The sequence below is a fragment of the Plectropomus leopardus genome, chromosome 3, assembly GCF_026936395.1.
Source record: "Plectropomus leopardus strain MGB_pleo_1.0 chromosome 3, ASM2693639v1, whole genome shotgun sequence".
NCBI lineage: Eukaryota > Metazoa > Chordata > Actinopteri > Perciformes > Serranidae > Plectropomus > Plectropomus leopardus.
The window spans coordinates 16177045-16190568 of NC_142178.1; the positions used below are offsets into that span (position 1 = coordinate 16177045).

Genomic DNA, 13524 nt, shown 5'->3' on the forward strand with positions numbered 1-13524 from the left:
ACAGGATGGGCGTGTGGACCCTGGATGTATGGTGTGGACGTGCTGCTGCGCGCATCCTCCTGCCCTCCTCCTCCTCCTGCGGCGCACAGACTTGCTCAGCTCGCCCTCTGATTGGTGGAAACCAGCAGGAAAAGAGCTCGTGTCAAGCGTGAGATCTGTCAAGTTCGAACAAGCCGGACAACTCACCTACAGCAAACTATCCCTGCAGACCTCCAAACATACTGCGGCGGCTTCTCTGTGGCCGTCTTTGGGGTTGCGGCGTAAGCAGGACAAATCCGCGGACGTTGCTGCCGCGATTCAAGAGGAGTCACCTACCCCACATTTCCCGGAAATACAGCGTAGAGGGCATCGGTGTGAGGATGGCTGCCTACAAGCTTGTCCTGATCCGCCATGGGGAGAGCTGCTGGAACCAGGAGAACCGCTTCTGCGGCTGGTTCGATGCGGACCTGAGTGAAACCGGGGAGCAGGAGGCAAAGAGGGGAGGACAGGCCCTGAAAGGTACCAGATAATGTCACAGGGCCTAATCGGGCTTTCTCTCTGTCATTTGATTAATCCTTTTCAAGCCTGTGCTTATGCAACTCTGCCGGAAACAGGTAGCCGACCCGCTGCGACACAAGACGAGCCAGGCTGAGCCAGCAGCAGGGGACACGAGAGTACAGACCAAATCTTTATGTTTATTGGGATTTATGGTTGCTGTTAGTCTTTGAAGTGACAAACTAGAGGGCCACGTGATTCTTGGATGATTAAGATGCTGCTAAGGCTTTGATCAGACATTTGTCGCAGATGCCCTGTGCTGGACCCCTTATTCCTTGAGCCCCTGCTGGTCCCACACATCAGTCAGGACAGCGTGGTGGCCCCTGGTGTTAGCCTATATGATCCTTGTTTATGGTTCTCCTTACCTCAGCTCTATCCAGTAAAGATAAATATAGAGAACTACACTTACTTACACTACATGTGATAAATGTAAGCTCAAAAGTCCAGTGTATATAGGATTTTGGAGCATTTACCTGCAGAAATGGTAAATAATAGTAACAACTATGTTTTCATTTGTCTAAATCAACTTAATATAAGAACAAAAAGTGCACAAGCCCACCAATTCAGCCATAACTTCACTGTCAGCAGACCAACTCGAAATGTGACATCTCATGGCATCATAATAAAATTGAGATTTAATAATAATAATAATAATAATAATAATAATAATAATAATAATAATAATAGCTTGGGTTTATATAACGCATTTCATGGGACCCAAAGTTGCTTTACATGAACACTACATAAGGAATAATAGAGAACAAGGTCAGACTGCTGAGCAAAGATTGTCCCATTTTATCAGTATAAATTACTGCTGGTTGCTCGGTAAAATGTTGTCTATTATGGAGAGGAAACAGGACAGACAAGGACAGTTTAATTTTGAGATATTACTTCCTATTCCTATGTGGTGCACAGTCCTTTTGTTTTTCTGTGACCCAAAAATCCTCTGCAGGCACACCTTGCCAAGCCCACAGTCTGCCACTGTAGCACTGCCAGTGACTAAGCAAAATGCTGTGAGGAAAGCAACAAAGAATCCACACACCTGTTACTGGGTTAAGTGGAATGTAGATGGAAAGATACTTTTTTCCCCCTCTTTAACTAAAAAATGCTGCCCTGCTCTTTATTATTAGTGAAACTTCTCACTTTGTCTCAGATGCAAATGAATATTCACATTAACTATCATTTCCTGTCTGATTCACCTCAGATGCTGGCTATGAATTCGACATTTGCTACACCTCTGTCCTCAAGAGGGCCATCCGCACCCTGTGGTTTGTTCTGGACAGCATCGACCAGATGTGGCTGCCCGTCCATCGAACCTGGCGCCTCAATGAGCGCCACTACGGTGGCCTGACTGGGCTGAACAAGGCTGAAACTGCAGCCAAACACGGAGAGGCTCAAGTTAAGATCTGGAGGCGGTCCTTCGACGTTCCTCCCCCACCCATGGATGAGGGGCATGACTTCTATCAGACCATAAGCAAGGTGTGACACTTGAGGAAAACATCCCGTTTTACAACTGCAGACACCTTAATCACATCAGTGTGAAGCCACACGGCTGAAAAGTGATAACATTAACTTCCTCTTTTGTTTCAGGACCGGCGTTACGCCGATCTGACGGAGGACCAGCTTCCCAGCTGTGAGAGCCTCAAGGACACCATCGCCAGGGCTCTGCCCTTCTGGGACGAAGTGATCGTACCACAGATCAAAGAGGGAAAGAGGGTTTTGATTGCTGCCCATGGCAACAGTCTCCGAGGCATCGTCAAGCATCTTGAGGGTAAGAGATGGAGCTGAGAGCTTTTAAGGCACTGCCCTGGGCCAAAAGTGTTTATCCCCTGTAAAACTCAGGAAAGTTTGTATTTATTGATAACCTTAATGTTAGTCAGCACTGAATAAAGGGGTTCTCAGATAATAAAACAGTAGCAAAAGAGTTATTTTACAAAATCACTGATTACAGATTCCAAATCTATTGAATTATTTTTACAGGTGGGCTGTAAGTGTTTTCTTTTCAGTGACTGAATTTTTCTTATTGCTGTCTGTGGGTCTGATAGTTGATTTATCTGCATCTCGAGTTGTTATTTACACAGCACTACATTGGCCCTTCGACTTTTTTTTGAATGAAAAAGAATTACTTTTATCAAAATTTCGAATTTTAGTCATGCCTCAAGTGACAGTTTTATGCCCATTTAACACTCAAACAGTTGTTCACGTACTATCATGGGAAAACAAATTGGCATTTAATTTCCTTTTTGTCCCAGGAACACTGTCAGCCCAATAAAGCCCTTCCTGTTTCTGTCTCATTAGGCATGGTCAAAAAAAAAGAAATACTTCACCTCCCAAATCTGCCTAAAACTCTCCTAAGACAACTTGTGAAGTCAAGTCCAAGTCTCATTTATTCAGTCATATGCTCCGTACTTCCCAAACAGAGAGCCCTCACACAGGTCGAGTAATTGATATACACATGTTTATTTGTGTGGTGAAGAATTCATTTAACCTTCTGTCCAGCAAAATTAGGAGTAATGGACAAAGAATAAGTGTAAAAGTATTTTTTATGGTTCTATAATGCATATCCTTACACCCTTATTAAATGTTATCCATGCAATCCTCTCTGTATTAAGGTATTCAGAAAATACTTAACCACTTCAAATGAAACTGGCCTGTCTCAGTCTAAACAGATGTATGGCAGGCATATCCATCAGGGTTCCCATGGTCATGGAAAACCTGGAAAAGTCAGGGAATTTCACAATCACATTTTTATGCCTAGAAAAGCCAGGGAAATAGTGAAAATCATCGGAAGTTTTGGCAAAATCATGTTGTGTGTAATAGATTAAATTTCATTAATCATTAATATAGTGTAACAGTGAATGTATTTTCTGTTGCTGACAACGCTTTAGTATGTTCATGTTTTGTGAATATGCCAATGTTTTCTGAAAAAAAAAGTCACAATTTTTTTTTTCCTTTTTATTTTTGATATTAAAAAGTCAGCCAGCAGAAAGTTTAAAAAGTTTTGGCAATATTTTTTTCTGTTTTTAATTTCCAGCAATTTTTATAGAAACTTAAAATTTGGGGGTGATTTTTTTTTCTTCAAATTTTTTAAAGGCATGTTTTCTTTAAAAACCACCAGTCGCCATCATGTGGGCCAGTGAAATTAGGTCTGGAAAGAGTTTGAATGTCATGTTAAATTTTAAAAAAATAAATAAATTATATATGTATATATGTATATATATATATATATATATATATATATATATGTGTGTATATATATATATATATATATATATATATATATATATATATATTTTTTTTTTTTTTTTGAGGTCTTTGAAATGTCATGGAAATGTCCATGAAAATGTGTGGGAACCGTGATCCCTGCAGCATTTGGACTATAAGCTCTACATGTGTGTTACTTTTTCCCAGGTATGTCAGAGGAGGCCATCATGGAGCTGAACCTGCCGACAGGTATCCCCATTGTGTACGAGCTGGACGAGAGCCTGAAGCCTGTAGGACCCATGCAGTTCCTGGGAGACGAGGAGACCGTCAAGAAGGCCATGGCAGCTGTGGCTGCTCAGGGCAAAGCCAAGAAATAGACCCCCCCCCTCACGCTGGATGAGCTAGAGTACACAACAATCATGTGCTGTTCAGTTATCAAGTTATTACAAGGTCATTTACTGTTACTGTCGTCACAGACTTGCGCACACACAGACACACAATGTGCACTTTATTTTGATATCATAAAATTGATTTGATTGGTCTTTATTTCGTGACAAACATACACGCCATTATGACCCAATAGATATCAGCTGTAATATGGATAATAAGTACTAACCAAAATACAAAATTTGGGACCAGCGAATAGGACCTAACATAAACTAACCGTGCAGAGTTATCCCATGTATTCCTCCATGTTTTTTATCCATGTAGGTGAAGCTAAGTGGGAGCAGCATAACCTATAGAGAAACACTGGCTGTTATTAGAAGGGCAAGTTGATACGCTCTGCACTGCTGATTTTTTGTTTGCTGTGGCATTGTGAGGAACAGAATAAATGTTGTGAGCCATTTTGTGATGAAATCTTTTTTCACTGACTGATGTTATTTTCTAGCATGAATATCTAATCTGTCTTCATGAGCAAGATAGTTACGGAGAAGTTGATCAGGTGTAGTTTCTCGTGATAAATAGTTGTAAAGATCTTAGTTTTGGGTTGTTTTTTTTAGAAATGTGGAAGAGAGAGGGGGAATGACACACAGCAAAGTGCTATAGGCTGGAGTTGAACTCGGGCTGCTGCTAAGGCCTCATTGCATGTGGCGCATGCTCTACCAGGAGAGCTAGAGGTCACCCAAAAAATGTTAGTTTTGAAGGGAGAGTATGCTGCATACATAACAAATGGCATGTATTATCAGTATTATACTGATACTACAGGGATACTACAAAACTAGAAAGTTTTGGGCATCAAACATCTTATTTCCTGCATTCTGGTGAATTTGTATTCACCAATGCGTGCCTCCTCTGCACCAATTTATAATGAGAATGTCTTTTTTTGTCAACATTTAAGTACTCCGCCACTTTCATGTTTTAATTTGGGGTCCCAGTTTCAGGAGGAGAGGTGCCCCTGTAATCCTCAATAAAATCTCTACCTATGTTGCTGTCAACATTTGCTAAATACAACCGCTGTTATGGACTAAGTAGCCTAACCAGGAATATTCAGTTGTAGCTGCTCTTTACCATTATATTCTCCCCTAAAATAAGTAGTTTTATTCCCCCTCACACATCAGTACATTTCCAGATACACTTACAGCTACATGTGAAAACAAAACAAACAAAAAAAAAGATACAGACATCAAATGTAAAATAACATCACCAGCTAATCAAATCAGAAAGTTAGATGGAAATTACATGGCATAGCATACTAACAAAAACAATATCTGAGTAGATAAAGAAACACATGAGGTGAACACAGGTCAGTTTTGTGATTTGTGGCTATTTTGCTTCCATAAAATTCTTCTTTAAAACTGGTGGAAAGAAAACTTCCAAACTAGATAATGGCTGATTTGTACATTTAAAATAACCTCAGATGATACCTCAGTTATATGAAAAATAATTGTCTTATTAGAAGTAATCAACTGGCAAAGTTTCATATTGATATTTGTATGTTAAACATGTTATGCTATTTGCCTGTAGTGTCTCCCATTAAATAACCTAGTATGAACTGACAAATTCAATATTAAAACACAATACCATCCAAAATGTGCATTAAAAACATGATTTCATAATTGTCAATAAGACCGTTATTGTGATACAATTGATTATTATTATTAGTAGTAGTAGTAGCAGTAGTAGTAGTAGGCTAGTATTAGTATAAGTATTGTTATTGTAAGCTGCTGTTGTAGAAACTGTACATACAGTGGGCTTTACAGCCTGTTAAACTGTGTGTGCGTTTGTCTTTGTGAGGCAGCCTTGCCTGCATGTGCCCATGTGTGCCTCAACAAACATGGCGGCCCGAGCTGCCCTTATTTTCCTTCCGCTCAGCGTGAGATCAGCCAATCAGAGTCGACTAATACCCCTCGTGTCAGCCAATCGGCGAATGATCTGCTCTTCTCGAAAACATGTCGCCCATGAAGCTGTGTGTTCCAGGTGAGTCCCGCAACCTTTGCTATTAAAATTAATTAAAATGTGGTTTAACCCAACCTTTTCTCCCTCAGTGCGAATATTGGCTTTTGTAAACGTCGCTGAGTTGTTGGAAAACGTAGTTACGCTGCAGTCTGACAGTGTAAAACGCTTTTAATTATTTCCAGCTGCCATGCGTTGTTTGGGCTTTGGCTTCTAGCGCAGCTCAACTTACATTTCACTTACTTTATACGCACGTCTGTGTGTATCAGGTAAACAAAAAACGTTGTAGGTGAGTTGAGAGCTGTTAAATCCCAATGTTTGAGGGTAAAGACCACGGTTGTGCAGGGTGTGAGCACTTTTACTTTTCACGGCAGGTTTCATCTCCTGCCCTGCCCATCGCCTCAGGCGGGACAGCAGCATTCCTTCCCTCACTTGTTTTGACTCAGCCATGTGAAATCCTCAGTTGTATTGTGCGGTTAGCAAAAGGAAATGTCAACAGAAATGTTTCAGACTCATGAACTGCCTGAGATCTGACAGTGAGCTTTTGGGTGTGTGAAACTTTTATGATAAACACCAGTTTAAAGAGCTCAGAGGGATCAGATTATGAAATCTAGAGCAATAACTGTTCTCCTTAGGTGAGTGACAGCTTTGGAGATAGTGTTTTAGGAGATAAGTTATATCCTGTGTGCAGATAGGACTGTGATTGGTTTCACTTTTATCATGTGTGAGGGTGTTCTTCAGAGTCTCACGAGTAAACCTGCCACTAGTTTAACCCTATAACGCTGTTGTTAAAAGTCTGGAGATGCAGAAAAATGTTATGCTGAGGTAGTAATCCAACCACTTTCTGACGTAACTTGTCTCATGATTTGGGTGGGTTACAAGACACAGGCTTATCTACATAGGTACAAGACAGATTTTGTGTCTTTTGCTATGTTGTGTCTCTCCTTGTGGTTGTTTAGTGTCTCTTTTCAGTTGTTTTGTGTGTCTTTGTGGTTGTTTTGAGTGTCTTTGTGGTTGTTTTGAGTGTCTTTGTGGTTGTTTTGTGTCACTTTGTGGTTGTTTTATGTGTCTTTGTGGTTGTTTTGTGGATGTTAAGCATCTCTATGTGGGTGTTTTGTGTCTCCTTGTGGTTGTTTTGTGTCTCCTTGTGGTTGTTTTGTGTGTCTTTGTGGTTGTTTTGTGTGTCTTTGTGGTTGTTTTGTGGTTGTTTTGTGTCACTTTGTGGATGTTAAGCATCTCTATGTGGTTGTTTTGTGTCTCCTTGTGGTTGTTTTGAGTCTCTTTGTAGTAATTTTGTGTGGTTTTGTGTGACTTTGTGTTGCTTTGTAATCATTAAATGTCTCATTGTGGGTTTTTTTTTTGTCTCTTTGTGCTTGTTATGTGTCTCTTTGTGGTTGTTTTGAGTGTTTGAGTTATTTTGTGTTGCTTTGTGGTCATTCTGTCTTCCTGTAGCAGATGACAGACTAATTAAAAACAACACTAATTAAATATTAAACATTAAATATTTTGAATTTGCATTGTTTTCCTCCACAGGTTAATGTTTAATCCCACAGTTTGTAAAGCATATCATTATATTCTGACTTAAGCAGAGATGGTCCACCTCCACTCAAAAAAACACCGAAGTATATCAAAACCTTTCTGCAACATCTCCTCTGTCTCTCTCCTCTTTATCTCCAGGTGACAAGCTATGCAGTGTAGAAGACTGTATTCCCGGCACAGGAGTTTATCTACGGCACGGCTACATTTACTCCTCACTAGCAGGATACGTGCTCAGGAAAAATGAGGGAGAGGAGGTGAGGGGTGTGGCTGGTGTGGGTAGGAGGGAGGTGGGGAAAGCTGCAGAAGACATGTAGGAGTGCCAGAGTAAAGATATTACGCAACGTTTGTGAATGTGACTGAACAGAAGTGTGTTTGTTCAGTGCTTGTGGGGAAATATGCAGCATGTTTTAGTGTGAGTTATTTTCTTCGGGCTCTTTTGAACCTGAATCATAACATTTTTGTCTTTTTTCTAGTTGCCAGTGATCTCAGTGGTGAGGGAAACAGAAACACAATTACTACCAGATGTAGGAGCAATAGTCACCTGTAAGGTATGTATTGCAATCAGACATGTGTTTACAAGTAGATGATCTGATAAATCGATCCTGCAAAGTTTAGATGTAGATTTCTGGTTTGTCTCGATCTTTACTGTTCTTTGTTTGGACAGGTGACCAGCATCAACCCCAGGTTTGCCAAGGTCCACATCCTTTATGTAGGCTCCACACCGCTGAAGGACCGCTTCAGAGGGACAATCAGGTAAAAACTGTCTACATAGTGAAGCAATGTTTTACGCCGTATTTCTCTGTCATTCCCAAAACTGAGCCCACTCCCTCTGCCTGCAGGAAAGAAGACGTGCGTGCAACAGAGAAAGACAAGGTGTGTTTGAATCCATGTATTAAACCGGATCATCAGACATTTACTCATTAAAGCTAAAGTCGGTAACTTTTATGGAAATAACTTTTGCCATATTTGATGAAACTGTCAATATATTCTGCAAGGAAGTACATGAGACAACAAAAAACAAAAAAATCATGTTCCGCCTCCTCTGCTATTGCCTCTAATAGAGTGGTGAAGTTATGAGTCCTAAAACGCGGAAGTCCGTTAGCCGTTTTGCTCTTCCGTGGCCCTCGTCTTAAAGTCTAAGGGTTTTCGGTAAAATGTCTTAAATAAAGTCTCTGGTTAACACAGGCTAAAGATATTTAGACGTTTTGTTCTGCAACATAAAATACGTCCGCTTAAACCAGATTTTTGAACTTTTAAGGTTTTACTCGTCTTAAAAAAGGCGGTTGCTAACAAGTGGCTAAATGGGACAACAGTGTTTGTCTGGGACGTTCGACGTCATCACACCGGACACAGAAACTCATTAAGCCCACTTGTCCACCTTTACAGCTTTACATTGTTGCACTCGAACTTGTAGATTTATCTGTTAATAATGTTTTTCGATCGTGTTTAACGTGATTTCACAGTGTTTGTAGTGGTGACGTTGAAGTCAAGCGACCTCGATGTACTTCGTGTATATCCTTTAGCCTAACAATAGCTTTTTGCCTCTGGCGATTTCATTTACGCTTCAAAACACACAAAAGTGGTGTTCACCTGTGAAGATTATCATGCTGAACAAAACGTGTAAATCTCATAAACTTGTGTTCTTCACAGAGCTTATTTTTGGCGAAAACCGAAAACCCCATTTAAAAATCCCATAAGGTTTTTGACAAAGGAACCAGTGTGATGCTAACTTCCTGGTTGGCCTACAAAAATACATCATCCCTTCACCACTCTGTGGTATAATACACTGTGGTGTAGGGAACAACCAATCAGAGCCGAGGAGTCTCTGGAGATGTAGCTTTAACACGTCAGTCACTGCTCATGAGCTGCGGTCAGATTGTCAAACTAGGCAGTGCTGATCAAATATTAATCAAGATCCTGTTACTGCATTGTCTGCTTCTCCCCCCAAGTATTTTTAGAAACATATTTTAGTGTACTGTTTAGCAATGAAATGGAGCGCCCAGCTACTCACTTCGTCTCAGCAGCTGCAGGTTCGACGATCATCTGTGGCCCTTCACTGCATGTCGACCCCCACGCTTAAGCCATCCTATAAAATTAAGGCAAAAAGGTGAAAATGAACACAAAAAAGAGCTGCAGAATGAGAAAGCTTGTGACCAGAAACAGGTGAATGATATACCAAGCACTGCCCAATGGTCGCACCAACTTCCTTAGTTAACAGCTAGACTGTATGCTGAAGTATGTTTCTGAAAACATTTGAGGTGAGAAAGTGGCGATGCAGCAGCAGAATCTCGATTCATATTTGATCAGGGCTGCCAAGTTTGATCATTTGACAGGATTGGCAGCTGCATTAGAAAGTCCTTAGCTCTGATTGTTTTCGTTTGCGTACGCTAATGCCATTAGAAGCCCTACAAAGATAAAGAGTACAGGAACTTCTTTTTTAACAGATTATCAGTCTCATGTACTACTGTGCAGATATACTGACAGTTTCAGTTAAAAAGTTGATTTTTTATAAAAGCTACTAACTACAGCTTTAATCTAAGATGAAGTGTTTAGCTGAAAACATTTGTCTTAATTCTTACAGGTGGAGACATACAAAAGCTTCAGACCTGGCGACATCGTCTTGGCGAAAGTTGTATCCTTCCCCTGTTTTTGGGTCTGAGACAAATAAATACCTTTCTTAAGAGTAAGAGATGAAACCTATTCAACTCACGAACCATCTACTTTCTCCGGTGAAATTCCTAAACTTTAATGACTCAGGTATAGTAAACGAAATCACCTCTGAGGTCACCAAGTCTTGCTATTGTGATCTGCGTGTTTGACAGATTCACATTTTCAATTGTTACTCGTAGAAATAATCACAACCACCTTTAGATATTCACTGAGTGAAAAAAAACAGCTCCGCTTTAGTAGTGTGGGTGCTTGCTATTTCATTAACTGCGGCATTAACCCTTGACCTGCGATGTCAGATTTCTCTAGGTGACGTGCAGTCTAACTACCTGTTGACAACAGCAGAGAACGAACTGGGGGTGGTGGTGGCACACAGTGAAGCAGGTAACATGATGCTCAATTAATCAATGCTTTCCTTTTTGAGGAGAAACAGAGTTTCCAGCACAAAGTGATGGTATCTTGTTCAAACACAAGGTGGTGCAAGAGTGACTGCCTAGATAGCTGGAGACTGTTAGTGTCACTTGTTTAGTGATGCCATATTTGTCAAGCATTTGCTGGAGTGTTACTGCAGTTTGGCAGAATTTTAGAGGAGTGCCAGTACAGTCATCCATGATCTTGTAACCAATAGGCCTGCAACTCATGATTATTTTCATGAGTGATTAGTCATTTTTTCATAGCTGTTTGGTCTATAAGACCACAGTGATGTCTTCAAATAGCTTCTTTTGTCCGAGAAATAGTCCAAAACCCAATGACTCATTTACCATCATAAATGACAAAGTAAAGCAGCAAGCTCGAACCAGCAAATGTTTGACATTTTTGCTTGAAATTGACTGAAACGAGTGTCAAAGTAGTTGGTGATTAATTTTCTTTGGATCGACTAAGTTATTATTCGACTGATCTGTGCAACTCTTGCAACCAAGTATTTTTTGTAGAGCAATGTGAGAGACATGATGGAGAGTTGTGGTGCTTTCAGTCCAATTAATTTGCTACTCTTGACAGCAACGGAAGTGGCAAAACTCAAACACAATTACTGAGATTTGGTGATACAGAAATTGTGCGAGAGGAGCACCAAATGAATCTTATCTTAACCTCAGACATGAGAAGTCGTGCAGCTTCTCTGTACCCGGTCAGGTGACATGAGTCAGTAAAAGATTTTTATTTTTCTTGTATATATTTATAGTGTCCTTAGCGCGAATAACAAAGTAAGAAAGTGTGATATCCTACCCGATCTGAAAAGATGTTTGGCTGCTTGTATTTGCATTGCATTCAGATTTTTGAGGTGACAACACTGCAGAACGAATTAATGCTTTATAATTGTGTAGTTTCCAACTCTTTAGGCTTTTGAAAACGTATTGTGCTGGTAACAGTATGGTGATACAATATGTTGACTTTTTCATTTTGTCACGTTTCCCTCTGTGAACCAGGTGCCCAGATGGTTCCCATCTCCTGGTGTGAGATGCAGTGCCCGCGGACACACGGCAAAGAGTTCCGCAAAGTTGCGCGAGTGCAGCCGGAGTATCTACAGGCATGAGACAACCTCTTTCTAACACAAGGAACACACAGCTTCCCCTCCTCCTTTCACTCCCTGTCGTCACGTAGCCTTGCGACTCTGTTTCGGAGGTTTTCTGAGAGACTGGACGACATGCGTATTGTTGGCTACTTTCTGGTTTTGTGTCTTTCTTAAGTGTTTTTTAAATAGCGTTCCCTCTGCACATAGTGTCATCATTTGATTGTGCCAGCTTAAAAACACTGAAGCAGCGTAGGACCAAACTGACGGGAAATATTCTGAACGATGTAGCGATTGTTGTGAAGACATTTTTAAACTGAAGTCTGTGCATGTGCCAGCATCAGGGGGTTTTAAAGTTGTCTTTCAATTGCTTGTTGGCAACCTGATGAGAACTAACTCGGGATGTTACATTGCAACTGCCAAACTTCCTGAGTGACCACCATGTTGAGAAGCTAAAAGCGTAAGAATTTTGTGCCGAGTGAAGAACAGTCTTTTTTTTTTTTTTTCTTACTCTGTTGAAAAAAAGTATTATGGCTGATCATCAGGTCACTGGAAGGATGAAGCAGTTGGTGCATGTTGCCGGGTGCTTGGTTAAGACAAGGCCCGGGCTGCATTTTGTAACCAGAGAGATTATTTAAAGGGCAGTGGCTGTTTTTACTTTAAAATCAGGTGAGTTCAACCAAAGTTGCTGCACTTTGAAACTTCTTCTGTGTGATGTCATGTATGCAACGGACTGCTTTTTTTTTTTTTTGTTTTTTGGTTCATTACAAGAACAAAAACATAAATTTCCTCAGGTCCAGTTTCATACTCCTTTCCTCTCAGTTTCAGGTAAACTGATGGACAAATGTTGTCCACACAGCAGTTTTAAAGGAGAGTAGATGTGATTCTGAGAGCCTGATGTTCAATCAGAATTACAACACAGCTACCAACGTGCGGAATATTGAAGATCAGCGTATGATAGTCTGATATTTCTTTTTTGTTTTCCTGCTTATTTTCAAAACTAAATGATCTTGAGCCTACAAACAAGCATAAATCTTTCTATTTTATCTTTGAAGTAAAGCTTACTTTGACTTTCCTAATTCCTTCTACACTTTAAAGCAGATGTCATTCATGTGCAAGATCGAAATAAAATGACTATTGAAGCCATCAGTGCGAGTTTTGTCTTTTTAGCCAGACTGATTCAAGTTAAGAAAGCCACTGGACTCTGTCATGTGTCTTTGCTGCCACAGTACTGCAAACTCAAAATTTCTCAAAATTGTGGCTAGGTGGTGGTTATTGTGTAATTTAACATATTTTGGTTTGTCTGTGTGGAGTGCAAAAACAATACTGATATTAAAAAGCTCAGAATCTCTTTCCAACAGTCTTGGTGCAGACCCATAGGCAGAGGGTAACAAGGGGAATGCTATCTGGTCATTTTGCTAACAATGTGGATGATACACCCCTTGTCTGCCCTTAAATCACAGACTAGATGTACTTTTGTATCAATGTCTGAATAACAGTTTTAGCTGTCCATGTTGGACAGCACACAGCTTATTAACATCAGGCGAAGGAACTAGTGTTGACAATTAGCTCTTGAATGAATTGGCCAACTTGGATGCATTTTCATTTTTTGAATGTGGATTAATTTACATTGTTCCCTCTTAAATAATACATTTGACAGAAACATAACTCTTGTTGTG

General features: G+C 40.3%; 2 protein-coding genes across 2 annotated transcripts; both read left to right on the forward strand.

Annotated features, from left to right (window-relative positions):
• Positions 1-135: 135 nt before the first annotated feature.
• Positions 136-4596, forward strand: pgam1b (phosphoglycerate mutase 1b). The gene is made up of 4 exons (XM_042485045.2): positions 136-498; positions 1739-2013; positions 2125-2305; positions 3946-4596. The coding sequence occupies exons 1-4, from the start codon at positions 360-362 to the stop codon at positions 4113-4115; spliced, it is 765 nt and encodes a 254-aa protein (XP_042340979.1). The 5' UTR covers positions 136-359; the 3' UTR covers positions 4116-4596.
• A 1464-nt stretch (positions 4597-6060) lies between these two features.
• Positions 6061-12991, forward strand: exosc1 (exosome component 1). Its single transcript, XM_042485225.2, has 8 exons — positions 6061-6156; positions 7810-7925; positions 8145-8219; positions 8336-8424; positions 8511-8544; positions 10253-10303; positions 10638-10722; positions 11763-12991. The coding sequence occupies exons 1-8, from the start codon at positions 6129-6131 to the stop codon at positions 11867-11869; spliced, it is 585 nt and encodes a 194-aa protein (XP_042341159.1). The 5' UTR covers positions 6061-6128; the 3' UTR covers positions 11870-12991.
• Positions 12992-13524: the final 533 nt, after the last annotated feature.